Source organism: Plectropomus leopardus, chromosome 16 (genome assembly GCF_008729295.1).
Source record: "Plectropomus leopardus isolate mb chromosome 16, YSFRI_Pleo_2.0, whole genome shotgun sequence".
Taxonomy (NCBI): Eukaryota; Metazoa; Chordata; class Actinopteri; order Perciformes; family Serranidae; genus Plectropomus; species Plectropomus leopardus.
In genome coordinates, this window is record NC_056478.1 from 21,166,527 (window position 1) to 21,184,989 (window position 18,463).

An 18,463-nucleotide genomic window follows, 5' to 3' on the forward strand; every position below is an offset into this window, starting at 1 on the left:
ACTACTTGCTTTAAAGTTTTTAATTATTTGACATACATGGAAAAAGAACTCATGAATTGAGAGGTATGGAGAAGAAAAACATTTACAACCGAACAGTTAACGTACAGACAAACAAATAGAGCAATGTGCTATTGAAAGTGTAAACCAACAAATATGGACAGTATACAGTGAGTTGTAGCTTTTTAATGTCAGTCAACTGATGCATTCACCAGGGACTGCTGTGCTTTTTTTTCATGAGGCAAGATTGTTTTAGTAATTTAGAAGCTCCAGAAAAAGTAAATGTTGAGACCAAACAAACAAAAAAAAAATTCCTCCATCAGTTTATCTTGGTCTGAAATCTCCAATGTAGATCCCTGACAAAAAAAAGTGTAAATCACTCAATAAAGATCAACTCATTGGGCATCTTATCCAGTGAAGCGTTGCTTTCTAAAGCCTGGACAATCTGGGCAGCTGAAGGTCTCTTGTTGGGGTCTTCCTCTGTGCAGAGATAGAAAAGCTCCACCATCCTCTGGTACGAGCCATCAAGAGCCTCAACATCCAGCGCCGGCCTCGTCCCCAACCTCTCGTAGTAAGCATCCTCGTCAAAGCTCAACTCCATAGAGTCCTCTGAAATACAAAAGAGAGATTTTAAGTTAAAAGTTAGTAAAGTTAAAAAAAAAAAAGTAACATAGAAAAGCCTGTCGAGACACATTATAGTGTAGCAATATGACCAAAAAAAACCAAAAACATAATATTTTAGCAAGTTGAAAAAATGAATAAAAATAGCAAAGAATAGCATGTTGAAAATTGATGTAAAAAAAAAAAGGCTGAAAACAACATAGAATGGCCTGTCAAGACGCATTATAGTGTTGCAAAGTGAAGAAACGACCAAAAACACCATAAAATAGCATGTTGAAAAATACACCAAAAAAGCAAGGCTATAGTATGGCAATAATGTCAAAAAATGACACGCCCCAAAAACAGCTGAAAATAGCTTAAAACAGCATTAAATAGCGTTCTGAAACACGCCATAGCATAGAAAGTTGCTAAAATGGCCAAAAACACAATAATACAGTAAGTCTAAAAAATGACCCGAAAAAAGCAAGGCTATAGTATGGCAAAAAGTCAAAAAAGGACACATCCCAAAAACAGCTGAAAATGATTTTAAAAAGCATTAAATAGCGTGTTGTAACACCCCATAGCATAGAAAGTTGCAAAAACGGCCAAAAACACAATAATACAGCGAGTCGAAAAAATGACCCGAAAAGCAAGGCTATAGTATGGCAAAAATGTCAAAAAAGGACACGTCCCAAAATCAGCTAAAAATAGCTTGAAACAGGATTAAATACCGTGCTGAAACATGCCATAGCATAGAAAGTTGCAAAAACGGCCAAAAACACAATAATACAGCGAGTCGAAAAAATGACCCGAAAAGCAGGCTATAGTATGGCAAAAATGTCAAAAAAGGACATGTCCCAAAAACAGCTGAAAATATTTTAAAACAGCATTAAATAGCGTGCTGAAACACGCCATAGCATAGAAAGTTGCAAAAAAAAAGGCCAAAAACAACAATAATACAGCAAGTCGAAAAAAATGACCCAAAAAGCAAGGCTATAGTATGGCAAAAATGTCAAAAAAGGACACGTCCCAAAAACAGCTAAAAATAGCTTAAAACAGCATTAAATAGCGTGCTGAAACACGCCATAGCATAGAAAGTTGCAAAAACAGCCAAAAAACACAATAATACAGCAAGTCGAAAAAATGACCCGAAAAGCAAGGCTATAGTATGGCAAAAATGTCAAAAAAGGACACGTCCCAAAAACAGCTAAAAATAACTTGAAACAGCATTAAATAGCATGCTGAAACACGCCATAGCATAGAAAGTTGAAAAACAGGCCAAAAACACAATAATTTCAGCAAGTCGAAAAAATGACCCAAAAAGCAAGGCTATAGTATGGCAAAAATGTCAAAAAAGGACACGTCCCAAAAAAAGCTGAAAATAGCTTAAAACAGCATTAAATAGCATGCTGAAACACGCCATAGCATAGAAAGTTGCAAAAAAGGCCAAAAACACAATAATACAGGCAAGTCGAAAAAATGACCCAAAAAAAGCAAGGCTATAGTATGGCAAAAATGTCAAAAAAGGACACGTCCCAAAAACAGCTGAAAATGCTTTTAAAACAGCATTAAATAGCGTGCTGAAACACGCCATAGCATAGAAAGTTGCAAAAACGGCCAAAAACACAAAATTCGCAAGTCGAAAAAATGACCCGAAAAAAGCAAGGCTATAGTATGGCAAAAATGTCAAAAAAGGACACGTCCCAAAAACAGCTAAAAATAGCTTAAAACAGCATTAAATAGCGTGCTGAAACACGCCATAGCATAGAAAGTTGCAAAAAAGGCCAAAAAACACAATAATTTGGCAGCAAGTCGAAAAAATGACCCAAAAAGCAAGGCTATAGTATGGCAAAAATGTCAAAAAAGGACATCCCCAAAAACAGCTGAAAATAGCTTAAAACTGCATTAAATAGCATGCTGAAACACGCCATAGCATAGAAAGTTGCAAAAAAGGCCAAAAACACAATTACAGCATGTCGAAAAAATGACCCCCAAAAAAAGCAAGGCTATAGTATGGCAAAAATGTCAAAAAAGGACACGTCCCAAAAACAGCTGAAAATGCTTAAAACAGCATTAAATAGCGTGCTGAAACACGCCATAGCATAGAAAGTTGAGAAAACGGCCAAAAACACAAATAATACAGCAAGTCAAAAAATGACCCAAAAAGCAAGGCTATAGTATGGCAAAAATGTCAAAAAAGGACACGTCCCAAAAACAGCTAAAAATAGCTTAAAACAGCATTAAATAGCGTGCTGAAACACGCCATAGCATAGAAAGTTGCAAAAACAGCCAAAAACACACATAATACAGCAAGTCGAAAAAATGACCCAAAAAGCAAGGCTATAGTATGGCAAAAATGTCAAAAAAGGACACGTCCCAAAAAGGTAAAAATAGCTTGAAACAGCATTAAATAGCATGCTGAAACACGCCATAGCATAGAAAGTTGCAAAAAAAGCGGCCAAAAACACAATAATACAGTAAGTCGAAAAAATGACCCGAAAAGCAAGGCTATAGTATGGCAAAAATGTCAAAAAAGGACATATCCAAAAAACTGCTGACAACCGCATTAAACTGTATTAAATAGTATGCCGAGACAGGCCATAGAAAAAGGATATTGCAAAAATGGTCAAAAACACCAAAAAATAGCACGTCGAAAAATCTTCCAAAAGTGCAAGGCTACAGTATGGCAAAAATGTTAAAATATGACATGGCAAAAAAAATGCTGAAAACCAAATTAAACTACGTAAAATAGTGTGCCAAAACATGCCATAGCATAGGATGTTGCAAATACAGCCAAAAACACCATAAAATCGCAAGTTGAAAAATCCACGAAAAATGCAAGGCTATAGTAGGGCAAAAATGTCAAAATATGACATGTCCAAAAAAACTGCTGAAAAGCCCATTAAACGGTGTTAAATAGCATGCCGAGACATGCTATAGCAAAGGATATTTCAAAAATGGCAAAAAACACCATAAACTATGATGTTGACAAATCCACCAAAAATGCAAGGCTATAGTATGGCAAAAATGTCGAAATATGATATGCGAATACGAAATCTGAAATATAAACCGCTGAAAACCACATTAAACCATGTAAAATAGTGTGCCAGGACATGTCATAGCATAGGATGTTGAAAAAACACCCAAAAACACGCTTAAAAAGCATGTCGAAAAATCCTCTAAAAATGCAAGGCAAATGGCAAAGGCGTATGGCAAAAATGTCAAAATATGACATGTCCAAAAAACTGCCTAAAACCACATTAAACTGTGTAAAATAATATGCCGAGACACGCCATAGCATAGAATGGTTCAAAAATGGCCAAAAACACCATAAAATTGCATGTTAAAAAATCCACCAAAAATGCAAGGCTATAATTTGGCAATAATGTCAAAATATGACATGTCCAAAAAAAACCAAAAATGCTACTACAAAGCATTACTACATCTAATTTAGCTGCACGCAAACTGAACTGCATTAAACTTGGTTCCCAAAATAACTGAAATAACTGGAATTTACAGTAAAACACTGACACAAAAAAACACAGCTAAATGACATGTAGAACTGATGTGTAACTGACTCTTTGCCTGTATCAGTTTACTCATACAAGCAAAGAATGCAAAATTCAAGGCCTTATGAAACCAGTGAGCAGCTCACCTTCATCCTCCCCCTCCTCCTCCTCCTCAAGCATCTCCAGATGAGGCATGGCCAGCGTCATCATCTCCCATAGAGTCAGACCATAGGCAAAGATGTCTGCCTTGTCAGTGATCTCTCCGCCCTCGTCCAGAGCTTCTTTTGGCTTCCACGGCTCTGTGCCGATGTACTCAGCCTTTGGGTCTGACACTGAGGACAAAAAGAAGAAAAACATTAATTAACCCAAACTGGATTGGATTATAAAATGAAACATTCAGTTTGTCTGTTTAAACTAGAATCTCATGTACTTATGGGTCTTTGTACAATTGCAACATCAAAGCAAAATCAAGAAGTCAATAAATTCAAATTAAACTGAATATAGACAACACCTCCACTGTCTTGTCTCCGTTGTACAGACACACACACGCACGCACGCACGCACGCACGCACGCACGCACGCACGCACGCACGCACGCACACACACACACACACACACACACAGAGTATGCGTTTGAGAATTTGCGTATTTAAAGCCTGGTATTCAGTAACTTCTTATACCACAATAAACCCTTGCCCAACAGTAATAAAGAATGCATTAATGAGCAAATGAGAAGATTGCTTTGGGCGACATGTTGCTTTATTACCATGAACATGCGCTCGAGTTTATTCTGAGACGTCCTACTGCTGTAAATCATAATCATTATTAATCTACAGCTCAAAATATTCACACAGAACTTAAACGAATGCACTGCTGTTTCACGAAACTACTGACTTTTAAAAATAAACAAAAAAACTATATGAAGGCTTTTAGATTTTTATGTCTTGTGCGAACCACTGGATTTGGGGCTTAGTGTTACAGATAGGGTGGAAAAACTGGAAAGTTGTGTTGGTTATCGTCTCTTTATGGGATTTTATTTTTTTGACGATAAAAGCAAATATAGAATATCATCAACCTTATCTTTGACATAATCAATATTGGTCCAGATGCATCTCAGTCAACTATGGACAATATTTGTCCTGCTAAATATGATACTCATAAACATCTGTTGCCAGTGTTTCTCAAAGCCATTTCACATCACGCGCAGATTTTCATTTGCAGAAAAATTTGCACAGAAGTACATTAAAAAAAGATTTTGAGGTTTCTTAAGAACTGCTTGCACACTTCTGCGTAATATGTTGGCTGTATACTGGTCATGGTCTCAGTGTAGCTGTGGTTGCTAAGAATCAAGACGGTGTAGTTGAAAACCATGAATATTTGTAACTGCAGGGAAAGTGCATTTGATTTTTGGGGGTTTTTTTGTGTGTGTGTGTTTTTTCAACTGTGTTTTATCAATAAAACTGTGTGACCTGAAAATGTAGATACAGGCACAAAGTCAAGTACCACATTACTTCTGTTCACCTGCGTATGTCTGCAGCAAGAGTGATTATGAAACTGAAAAACTTTTATTAGTCTTTCTTTAAACTGAAATTATTCTGAGGACCCACAGTACAAACCAGTTTTTAAAATGTTGTGTACCAGCACTGAGTGCTGTGGGAGTCTTTTTTGCTCCCTGCATCCCTCACACAGAGTACAGTGCTGCATGTGCACATCAAGGCTACAGGGTTGATTTGTATCATGAACGACATGCAGACAGTTGTCACCTTTCATGTTCTCGTCCATCTGCAGAGACACACCAACATCGCAGATCTTGACGGTCTCAAAGTCTCCTTTGATGACAACGTTACATGACTTCATGTCGCCGTGTAGCAGCTTCTTCTCATTGTGGAGATACTGCAGAGAGAAACAAACAAAGGCTTAACAACGTCCTTCTGTGTTTATTTTGCTTTGTTAAACAATCCTCATCTCTGAAATTAAATTAAAACATGGCTTATGTTGAGAGGACACAAATATGATTTGGGAAAGAATGAACCACTGGAACTGTGAGCAAGTTTTGTCCATGGTTTCCCAGGGATATTTTATTAAAATCATATCCTTCCTGATTTGTAACTGCAAGGAATTAATAACAGGCAAAAAACGAGGACAAAAAAATCTACTAGCAAATTTCCCTGTGTATAAATCTAAAGTCAGTGCAATACCCCTGACTACACACACAAACCTTTACAAATGGACTCAAGCTGCAAAAGCAGATGTATAGATAAAAATAAACCTTTTTTTTAATCCCCTGGTAAAATTCACAAGCTACCTGGCAGTGTAAAGTGAAAAAACAAAAAAAACTTTCTCCAGCTGCAACATTAAAGTCATGTACATATTAAGGCATCAACTTATATTTCATCAATATAATAAGTGTTCTTCTGAAACAGGCCATTATGCAAAAAAGATTTTGGGGAGTTAGGAAGTAGGTCAAATTTTGTCTGAGTAAAAGTTCTCAGAACAGCATTCAGAAATCTGAAATGACAAAAGTATTAGCATCAAAATGTACTTACAGTAAAACTACTAACGTTTTTTCTCGGACCTCGCCCATCTTCACACTCTGCCTTAATTTTGATCTCAACTGCGAAGCCCTAAAGTTTTGTAGCTGCAAGGCTTTTGCTTGACATAGTCTACCCCATGATACATGGTAACACCAGTCAGAGGACAGTCTGTGATTTACCTGGAGGCCACGAGCAACATGCAGCGCCACTTTTTTTATGTTGGCAGCAGGGAAAGCTTTCAGGCCTTCCTCTCTCCTCTTCTCTATCAGGTCATTGAGAGACTGCTCTCCTCCGTACTCCATTGCCAGACACTTTGATCCATCTTTGGCCGTGGTGAACGCACGGAAGCCTTGATGATGGGATAGGGACCGGAATTAACAAACGTGAATGTAACACAACATTACAGATAAACTGATTATAATGGAGTAAAGTCAAATCAACGTACATTTGTCCACTGATCCTGAATACTTAGCAAGTGACCAGCGAAGCAGCAGTTATTATTTAGATTTTATAATTCAAAATTTAAAAAACAGAAGTCAGAAGAAGATGAGGGTGAATTATGAAATCCAGTTTTGTTGCTGCTCATTTGGAGTAAATATTATGAGACCTTTTTCCAAGGTAATCATCAATAGTGATTCTGCAGTTTGTATCAAAAGTTAAAAGTGTTATTTCAAAATGTTCCTGTGATTTACATTGATGGTAGAGACACAAAGAGGCTGTCAGATACACTGGCAACTGTAAAATGCAACATCACAGTGAATGCACTCTGAGTATGCTGTCGTATCTTACCAACAATGTTTGGATGAATGATTCCCTGCAGGACCTTTGCCTCCTCGTTCAGGCGTTTCTGGTAAACAGCCACCTGTTTGGTGGCACACTTGCTATTGATCTTCTTGACAGCCCAGGGAGATGCATTCAACTTCCCCTTTCTAGGATTAATTTGATTAACAAAATATATATATATATAAAAAATATATTTATACACACACAAGAAACAGTCCTTTGCAGTAGGCTTGGGAGACATCCCTGTTGGAAAATTTACACTGAAGATGGATTTTCAAAGTCAAGGTGAAGCTGTTTTTGAAATAAAACTATTTTTATCTTCGTGTATGAAATCCATGCACACATTTGGCAATTTAATATGGCCTTAATATTTAACAGGACAAACATAATTGATTGTGACTTATTGATTATCAAACAAATGTTTTTCTCGTTATTTGATGAAAAACACAATGCAAGGCAAGAGGGACCAAAGCCAGAACTTTTTGGTGAATTGTCTAAGATAAACGGAAACAGACCTTTTTAAATATTTAACATGTGTGCTTATATTATGTCTGAACAAAGCCACAGTAAACTGGCAGGAGTACAGTAACGAAGTGTTAAATCAATAGTAGTGAGAGAAGAAAAAGATAAAAGGAGGTGCAAACCAATTATTACTTAATTACTTTCAATAAGTTATTTCTTAATCAGAAGACTACAAACCTGTTCATGAGGTAAACGTTGACCCCAGTCCCACAGCCCAACTTCTTCATAAAAGGTGAAGCCGGGATGGTGATTGGGGTCCCTCCGTTACTTCCAAAGCTCTTCACTCTGGTATTTTTAGGGGTCTTGAAAGAGCCCTCGTCAAAGCATGCGGCAGGGGAGGCCATTCTGATTCTATCCAAAGAAAACAAATAATGAAATGGATAACAATGTAAAACACGGGGATGCAGATAATGACCCAAACACATATTCAACTATAATAAGCAAAATTATAGACATAAGGTCTATATTAAGGTATTAATAGGATCTCTACTACCTTGACAACATCAACAATCTGAATGGGTCCATGTGTACTTTCTGTTTGAATGCAAGGAACCTATAAAATATTTATTCATTTACTCACAGGTTCCTTGTTGTTGTTTGTTATTGCAGTAGCTGACAAAAAAACTATTTATGATATATATATACATTTGTATTCCTTGATAGTTTACAGGAAATAAACATGGATCAAAACTTTTTTTCCAACAACAGAATAGCAATAAAAAGGTCAGTTACATGAGTTAATTTCTAAAAGTTAAAATTGTACGTTTTATGCAACGCTCTGTGATAATAAGTCATAACCAGTGTAGAACGAAGTATTCAGGTTCTGTACTTGAGCAAACACATTAACACCACACTGTAAACATCTGTTACAAGTAAAAGTCCTGCACTGCAAATGTTACCTCAGTAAAAGTATGTATAATCTGGAAAATGCACTTAAAATTTCAAAAGTGAAAGTACTAATTCAGGAAAAATACATATACTACTACTACTACTACTAATAATAATAATAAGTTTAAATTATTCAAAATAAATGACTAAATTAATTCATTATTTTTTTCTGTAATTTAATAATAAATAATGGACTACTTGTTTCAGATGTACTTATATGACACTTTATGACAAAACATAATATGTTCCACACTTCTCTTATGCTTTTTATTCATAAATCTTAAATTGTAAAGCAACTAGTAATGAAAGCTTTCAGATACATGTAGTAAAGTAAGAAGTACAATATTCCCCTCTGAAATGTGGTGGAGTAAAACTATAAATTGGCATGAAAAGAAAAGATTCAAGTGAAGTACAAATACCTCAAATCCAAATTAAATCTAAAGTATCTAACGTTAAAATTATTATAATTTTGGAAGCTTTTCTTCAGGTCATTTCTTGATTGTTTTTTGTTTGTTTGTTTGTCTTTTTACACTCTTGGTTTTTGTTTGGATTTTTTTTTTGTGGCAAATTTCAGGAAATTTTCTTGTACTGTACAAATATTTCTTGATAACCTCTGGCTCATTTCTTTTTTTGTTACTCATTACCTTCTTTCCGTGTTTTGGAATAAAATAAAGCCAATTTGCCCAGGTCTCAAAGGGGTATCTAATGTTCCTCTTAGTGTGTGTAAAGTTGACTTTGTCTAAAACAACAACATAAAAACAATGAATGGAGGATGACATAATAGCGGACTTTATTCATGCTGTTGTGAAGCGCCTTAACATGCTTCAACATCGGATCGGTGTTTGGTTGCAACAACATTAAGGGCAATAAAACACCCTGGACGTGTTCGTCAACGCTGTGAGATAATTTAGGGAACAATAATTAAAGAATGGCGAAAAAAAACAGCGGCGACCAAACTTAACGCACAGACAGCTTTCTTTAACGTTAGCTATGCAGTTCACGTTAACACTTTTCTCGCTTTAACATGACGCCAGTCCGAAGTAGGTTGTCTTTACCGCGCTTTGACTCGAGTAACTCAATAATTTAGTTAATAAATGTAACTTTACCTGAGTTTTCTTTCACTGTCACAACACAACTGCTGCAGTTAAAACGCGCCCAACGTTCAAAACGTCACCAGGCTGTACGGCTCCCCCTGAGGAACAAACCGAACGTGTGCGGTTGAAAATTCAAGCAACATAGTATTAACTACACGCCAGTTTTCTTTGTTTGATCAGATCTTAATGCGTATAAATGTTACACCGGAATTATAAAGATTACGTAGTGTCACCCTTATAGATGTGTCATAATGATTTTAAAATAGGTTACAGTTGTACTACACTTCATGACCAGCTGAGGTCAGTCACGTCATATGACGTAAAAGTAGCAGGTTTGCATGTTTGTTTTTGCAGGACTGCAAAATGGCAAAATTCATTATCATCCATGATTATATATCAAGCATTCTAGGTGTCAAAAATGTATTATTAATGAGCACAGACAAGAAAGAAAGAAAGAAAGAAAGAAAAAAGAAAGAAAAGAAAATGTACCTCAATCACAAAACAGACAACATAAAGAAAAGTACTCCAGGGACAATAAAACAATTAACAATAATGAAATACACTCTGATTTTTATTTATAAATATTTATTAATTTGTTTGTGTATTCATTAATTTGCTGATATTAATTTTTAACTTTCTTTCTTTTTAATCCTGTGTTTTCTGTGTTATGTGCTATTTGCATAGTTTTAGTTTGCATTGCCTGTCTCTCCATCGTCTTCTTTGTATCACTTGATAGTGTGTGCCATAGTGTGTATTGTTTGTCTTGTGTGGTTTCCTTTGTTTTTTCCTTGATCTTTTTCTCATTTTCTCGTACAACTTTATATTATTATGTTATTGTGCTGTGTCTTTGTCCTGACCTGCTGAGGGACTGCAGATGCAATTTAGCTCTAAAACAGTACATTGCATCAAACGGTAACATGTATGTTTTAAATTGTACATGGTCCCTTTTAAATAGATAAATAAAAATGAATAAATGAATAGAATTCTGAAAGCCTAAAACCCCTTTTTGCAAAGGAGGAACAACAGGCTACACTCCTGTTGTGTTTTAATTTACCAACACTTCATCTGACCTGCTGCAACACTTTTTGCCAATCCTCATGATGATTGTTATGCTTGTGCCAGGTTTAGAAATTCAGTGTTTTATGGATTTTCTAGCTTTGGAGAATGGATATGAAACAGTTCTTCATTTGTTTATTCTTCATCACAGCACGTCTGTTCTCTCTTTAACGTCAGGGACTGACCGAAAAGAATTTCATTCACTCAGACGATGAATTTGACCTCGACCTCTTCTCTCATGATCCCATCTTCACACACTGCAGATGTTCCAGCCCGGTCCCCTCTTTGTGTGGAGGGATAACCGTTTCATTATGAGGAAGAGGAGCAGGAATGTGGTCTAATGACAACTGGGCCTGCATGGGAGGACTGGGACGATTACTTTCTCTCTCTCTCTTTCTTCCCATCCCTTGTTTCCCTGAAGGGAAATGAGCTCATGTTTGTGGCTCATGCCGCCACATGTTGTGTTGCGTCTTATAGAATAAGGATGGGTTACTCTCTGTTCAGACCACAGACAAACAGCCAGAAAGAGAGAGAGGAGGATGCTTCAAGTCAGGATCAAGCAAGGAACAGTTGCATAAATTATTGTAATGATTCAAAGACAAAAACAAGAGCACTATTGTCGGAGTCAGCTCCTCTCTGTTATGTCATTTACATGAGTCATTCGTACAGCTTGAAAAAGTGAATATTTTACGATCAAAACACACAGACAGATGTTTTGCTCACATATGGCACAGAGCATGTATTTATAATAACAATTTCAGCAATAAACAAAAAAAAACAAACAAAAAAAATGATATTTTTAAAAATTGTTTTCAACAACACTCCAGACCTCTGCTCAAAACCAAAAGCAGTTGTGTTTTACCAGCTCACCGCTGTTTTTCCCAGCTGCTTTATGGCCAGCAGTCATGGCTGGTTTTAAGCAACGTGTCCCTGCTTTTGCAACAGGAAAAGCAGTTGCTTTCTACAGACATCACTACATTTCCAGCTTGAATAGTTCCACAAAAAGTGCTAATTTTTTTAAGAGACGTCACTGAGTGGTGCCTCTAAAACAAGGCAATTTTGGCCAAACATGATCTTTTTTAACCATGGTGGTTTTTGTTACCAAACCTAACCACACATTAACCACCAACAAATCAACAACAACAAATCTGTGGTTTGCAGAAATGTACAATGCCAACATTTCTTACTGTCAGTGGGCTGGAATATTACACCTGAGTTGTTCTGTAATGATATTGCATGCTGTTCTTTTTTCATTTCTTATCTTTCATTCTATCATGTTTCATTCACTTTCTTGGGAAACTTTCTCTGCATATAAATATGTCCTCTGTGTGTGTACACATATGATGTATGTTTACGTGTTGTTATACAATACGTTTACATGCTATACAAGCAATTATCTCTTCCTGTCAGCTCTCAGCAATTCCTGTTATTTCTCTTGAAAAGTAAAGATTACTACAGACTTATGAAAACAGAAATATCATTTTTTTTTTAAGATTAATCTCAGCTTATGGTTAGTTTATTAGCTGTTCTGGAGCTTTTGATCACAACTGGAGCTTGCCGAGCGGACATCATTTGCTGAGAAGATCATGTGAGATGATTGAAAGCTCCAGATCAGCTACGGACCTTGCGGTCAGATTTTTTTTTTCTCAGCTGCTGTTTTCTTAAAATTAACTTTGAGCCTCAGTTTTAAAGAAATGTTTGGTGGACAGGTTTTCAGTATAATAGACCAACTTACTAAAAATAAATAAATAAATAAATAAATTCCAGCGACATATAAAATAAAAGCTCTGAAACTATACCTGTAAAACAGAGAGAAAAAACATCATTAAATAAGCAGTAATGAAACAAAAAGTCCAGTTTCATTCCTTAATGCAGATGCAAACCAAACTGCTAAGATTATTGAGCCTACTTTTAATGTTGACATAACCAGATGTGTTGCTAACCTATGGGGCATAACATTTATTCATAATGACCATGAGAAGAACAAAAAGCACATGAAAAGTACATTTTCAGAAATGCTTTGAATCACATTCATATGAAAAAAAAAACCAAACCCAGTATATGGGACTTTAGGGTTGTGGATACCCAAATATTCCACCCATGTGTGATTGCTGAAAATTTTCTTTCAAAGTCATGGACATTAATATTGTGTTATCACAGCCTTCACTCTTCTGGGAACACTTAGTTCAACTTCTTTATGTTTAAAAAAAATAAACCAATAATTACCAGAGAAGAAAACAGACCTAAAATACTTTTAACAAGCCAAACTTAGAATATTTTATATTTTGTAGAAAAGTTTCAAGGCCGTGGATAAAACAGGACCACCCAGGATTCATTTGTCCACATTCACAGATAAAACACATTTCTTCCTCTCACTGGCTGTGGTTTGTATAAGTGACAAAGTGGCTTCTTTTACATCTGGAATCACACAAAACTGCTGCCCAAGTCATTTTAGAATCGTGCAAACATGCAACATCTGTCCTGACACTTCAAAACACTGAAACATGATACAGTTAAATCTATACTGTAAACCGAGGGAGGGATAACACCCACTCTCATATGGAGCTGATGCTGAGGAGAAATCACAGCATCTGTTGTCTTTCTCGGAGTTCTTTGTGGTGGTCAATGTTAAAATTGGAACAATGTTTTGGCTAATTTCATGCCTCTGATCTCTTGACATGGATCTCCAGGGCCCGGTACAAAGTGTTTGACTGTGTTCATGAGTGCAGAATCAGTGCATGTAAAGATACAGATGCTGCTATTGGTTTATCTTGTGGTTGTCAAGTAGGGATTAAGGGACATGCAGGGGCCCTGAACTCTTCTGAGTCCAACAAACAAACGTAGTAACTGTGCTGTGATGAGGTCTGTGTAAAAGGTAAAGCCGGAGGGATGTCACCATGGGCCAGAAGGTGTGATGTTTCGAATTTGTGATATGTGGCCAACCACACCGCAGGAGATATAAAATTCAGCTGTTAGCAGCTAATTCAAAGAAGAACAGCAGACATAAATGTCCAGAAATTGGAAAACCAATGAGGTCCTGCAGTTCCTAACCATCCAAGCAGAGGACGAGATCAGTCACCATGTAACATGATTAACATGTTATGCTTTTGTTATTGTTCATAAAGCGCTACCAACACATATATCATAGAGGCTGATGTGTTGTGTTACATGTCATACCTCTTGTGATTACAGGATGCCGCGATGCATTGTACAATCACACACTGGCGGGAAATGATGGCGCTGTCGTTTGGTTCTGTGTAAAAATGTAGGGACAGTATAAGGAAAGGACTTCGCTGTGGCCCTACATGGCAATTTCTGGGAAGAAAGCAGCTTGAATCAGCAATAATGCTTCGGTGCGTCTGTCACAAAGAGTGATGTGTCGGTTTTCATGACCACTGTAAATGGATGAATTTTTATATAACTCACCTGTTTACATTTTTTTAAGGCTCACAGTTACGCATGTTTTGGGGCGGGGCTGCTCCCAGTGACAGGCTATCTGCTGATAGTGTCCTCAGTTTCTCAGTCAGATCCACCCCTCACTCCTCCACAGCACCAGCCTTGCACCCAAATATAGTCACTGCTGGTTTAAAAAAAAACCCAACAAGATGGTGACAGCCGAAATGCCTAACTCGAGGCTTCAAAACAGGAGTCAACAAACCAATGGGTAAAGTCACAGCATTTTACCATGATTATCTAATTAAAACAAACGAACAAAAAGACCAAAAAAATAAACAAAAATAAATAATGGCATCAGTATAAGTTGAAATATGATAATAATCAGATAAAAACTTTAGACACTGTGAATTTTGAATGAATCCAAACAAACAACACATTGAAAATACAGTCTCAAGACTATTTCCCTGCAGTGACATTATTAACATACAAAACCAGTGGAAGCCAAAATTCTCAAACATACAGAATCTATCTATCTATCTATCTATCTATCTATCTATCTATCTACAGATGTGTAAAATTGGTTCCACTTGGGTAGCTTTACTGTATCAAATAAAAACTACTGTAATATAAAGTCTTACCTTCCTGGATGATAAGTGAAACCATGCTGACCCAAATCAAACCGGCTTCGTGCTCTTTGTTCTGACTGTTGGCCATGTGTGAGTTGGACATTAGGTGATTTTTCAGCCAATCATTTCTCTACATCCGCTTCACATGTGGAAACATTCATACTGGTAATTACTGTTCGGAGCTGTCAGTCAAGGCACATATATGCACCCATGTGCTTCAGTGCTTGTTACCATGTGTGTAACTCACACACAGTGGTAAATTAGAAATACCACACTGTGAAATATACTCCACTACAAGTAAATACTCCTGCACTTAAAACCTAGTATGTAAGTATGTTGTTTTACCAGAACAATGTACTCATAGTAGGAATAGTAAAAGTACTCAGTACGCAGTAAAATGTTGCCAGTCGGTGTTTTACTGTTACATATGATGTTTTTGGATTGATATTACTGCTGCAGTAATATGTATGTTGCATTTTGCTGCTGGAGATGTTTATTATTGTGCTAGTTTGGATTGCATACTGTTGGGTGGATTAATCTACAGCAATGCATCATATTTTATAAGATCATCATATGTTTGCACTGCCCTGTGAGCTCATGCATCTCTATAAATTCAGTTTTTCATGGTGTCATGAAACAGAACTGTGCCCAGCTTTGTGACCATGGATGGATTACTGAATTGGCCTATCGGGCACAGGCCCAGGGGCCCAAAGGATCAGGGCCTCCCCCTAGCCTTCACCTCAAAAATGTCACTCAAATAAACACGTACTGACCAGGAAGAGACTCTATATAAACACAAACAGACACAAAAAGACCACAAAGAGATGCAAAGAAACTGCAAAGTGATACAAAACCACAGAGGGACACAAAAAACTATAAAGTGGCACAAAATGACCAATGAAGATGCAAAATTACCTAAAGACATACAAAACAACTATAAGGAGACAAAACATAAAAGCGACACAAAACAACAACAAAGACACAAAATTACCCAAATTATTAATTAATTATTAATTAAATTACACAAAACAATCATAAGGAGACACAAAATGACCACAAAGTGATGCAAAGGAACTGTAAAGAGACACAAAACAACCATGCACGCGTGTGTCCAAGTCAAATTCCTCTGTTTCTCTTCTTTATAACGTCTTACGAGTATCTGTTTCCATTCACTTCTCTCAGTGTTGTCAGGAATAACAAAGTTCACCTGTTAAAACAAATCTACATTTTATTACTTCAGCAGTGCATATACAGCATTTTAGTGGTACAAATCAACACAACATAAAGTAAAAAGTGTATTTTAAGTAAACATGAAGCACTGTATCGATTTTTTTTCTTGACATTATCATGTTTGAACATTATTTTTTGCTGTTTATTCCGCAGCCCCTGTATGTGTTATGACCAGCACAATGTAATAAAAAACAGACACATGTATGAAGCATAGTACGGTCTTTGTTAAACCACATATACATTAAAAGAGTTTAAAGTGTCTATTGGAATAAAAGGACACATTTAAGTGGTTAAGTGCACTTTGCAATGTGTTCTCACTTTCAGAAGGAATGGCATTAGGCTGCTTTACATTTTCAAAGTCAAAGTATTCGAGTTATGTGACCCAATGAGGCCGAAGCATTGATCTGAGGTCAGAGGAGCCTCTAACAATCAGGAAGTCACATCACCAACATCATCAACAATTTAATCCTTCTGATATTTGATAGGCTGCAACTTTGCGGGGAAGAAACCTCAGTCAGATTACATTTAGAAGTGAGAAGATCAAATAAAGGAGACATAGTATGGCATATTTCTGCTGGTCCAACTGCGCCCATGCATAAGGTTTTCATCTGTGAGGGGCCTATTGCAGTCTACACAACTCTTATGTGGTTTAAGAACTTTAAGAATGATTATTCCATTGATTAGTAGGAATTAAACCCATTTAGATGGAGAAAAACAAAGTCTGTAGTAGGGAAACACAAATGTCATGTGACAGATGATGCCTGTATTTATTGGGATTTTGAAGATTACAAGATATTAATATTTGCTGCATACTAAAGAAGCAAAACTATCAGACCAACCAGAGCCAACAACAACAAAAACCAGACAAATCAAGTCATCGCTCTCATGCTAATGTCATCTTGACGTAGAATAACAACATTTAGTAGAAAGGTCTTAAGAACAAAACCCAAAGTTTGCAGCATGTCATAATGCTAATGTCCACACAATGTAAAAAAAATTCAGTATCAACCTGATTTTCGTAGCAACCAAAATTTTAACGTCTGACCAGCGTAACAGTCACCTGGTGCCAGGTCCACTACAAACGGTTCCAGCTTCAAACATGCTGTTAATGTGGTTAATATAGTGTTTAAAGAACAAAAAATACTTGGTTAAGTTTTAGGAAACGATTGTGGTTTTGGTGAAAATAGCTTTGTATGGGATGTGATTGATGTGAACTTAAGTACTGTGCTCACTTACATAATGTGCTCACTTAAGTATAGTACCTTTGTAAAGTACTTTGCATAGTTCGATAAAGTCCATAAAGTCATGTAAATAGGTTGACTGTTGGTTTCATACGGGACACAAACAGTAAACTGATTAAAAGTCAAAGGCTGTTTTTGGGAAACTGCATCAATCTCCAGTCAGTAACTTCCTAATTCATCTGTAACTAAAATGGACTTTTAGGGTCTGAACTAAGAAACGGGGTGACGACGTACCTTAAAATGACTCAAAGTTCACACAGGTCCGAAAACTCGTCTCCATGGGAAAGTCCCAGAGGAAGGTCTGGTGTCTGGTGAGTGACCCACCACAGGAGCATGTCTCCTCACTGCTCAGGACACTCTTTCAAACTATGTGGGATATGTACAAATTTGGACTCATTCATTTTTATTTTTTTTTTAGGAAAACATACATACCATTAGTGAGAATAGCTTGGCTATCCACAATATCTTATACAAACGTAGTTAGCCAGGCTTAGTGGTTCTCAACCATGGGGTCAGAGTTGACAACTACAGAATTCTAGTCTTAATCATATTTAACAACCTAAATCTTTCCAGATGGAGGTCCCTGAAGCGAGATCTATTGAAATGGGGGTCCGTGACCTAATGTGCATCAATTTAGGAGTTCTTGACATGAAAAAAGTTTAGAGCTGACCAATCAAGATCATGAATCTCAGAGTCTTGGATGAGAGAAGTCACTGATAAGAATATTTCTGAATTCAATTTTGGCAATAAAGTTTACAAGGGGAAAAACTTTGCTCTGAATAACTGAGTTTGCTCAGTGGGGCTTCAGAGCAGCTCTGCTTCTAATAAATTTTATTTTCCAAGCTGAATCTGCTGGCAAATACCAAGTATATGATAATGAGAAGACACTGGCTAATTTACTAGTAAACATTACACTTAGAGGGCTAAAAACTCGGAATATTTATTCCTTTTACCACTGGTCTTTACCACTTAAACTTTGCACATCTA

The 18,463-nt window shown here is 36.7% G+C and overlaps 1 protein-coding gene across 1 annotated transcript; it reads right to left on the reverse strand.

Moving 5' to 3' along the window:
* Window positions 1-9: 9 nt before the first annotated feature.
* On the reverse strand, window positions 10-10,008 carry pbk (PDZ binding kinase). The gene is made up of 7 exons (XM_042503795.1): window positions 9,940-10,008; window positions 8,123-8,296; window positions 7,430-7,569; window positions 6,820-6,989; window positions 5,870-5,999; window positions 4,253-4,438; window positions 10-606 (listed from the first exon to the last, which is right to left on the reverse strand). Exons 2-7 carry the CDS (start codon window positions 8,287-8,289, stop codon window positions 374-376), a joined length of 1,026 nt encoding a protein of 341 aa, XP_042359729.1. The 5' UTR covers window positions 8,290-8,296; window positions 9,940-10,008; the 3' UTR covers window positions 10-373.
* Between the last annotated feature and the right edge of the window lie 8,455 nt (window positions 10,009-18,463).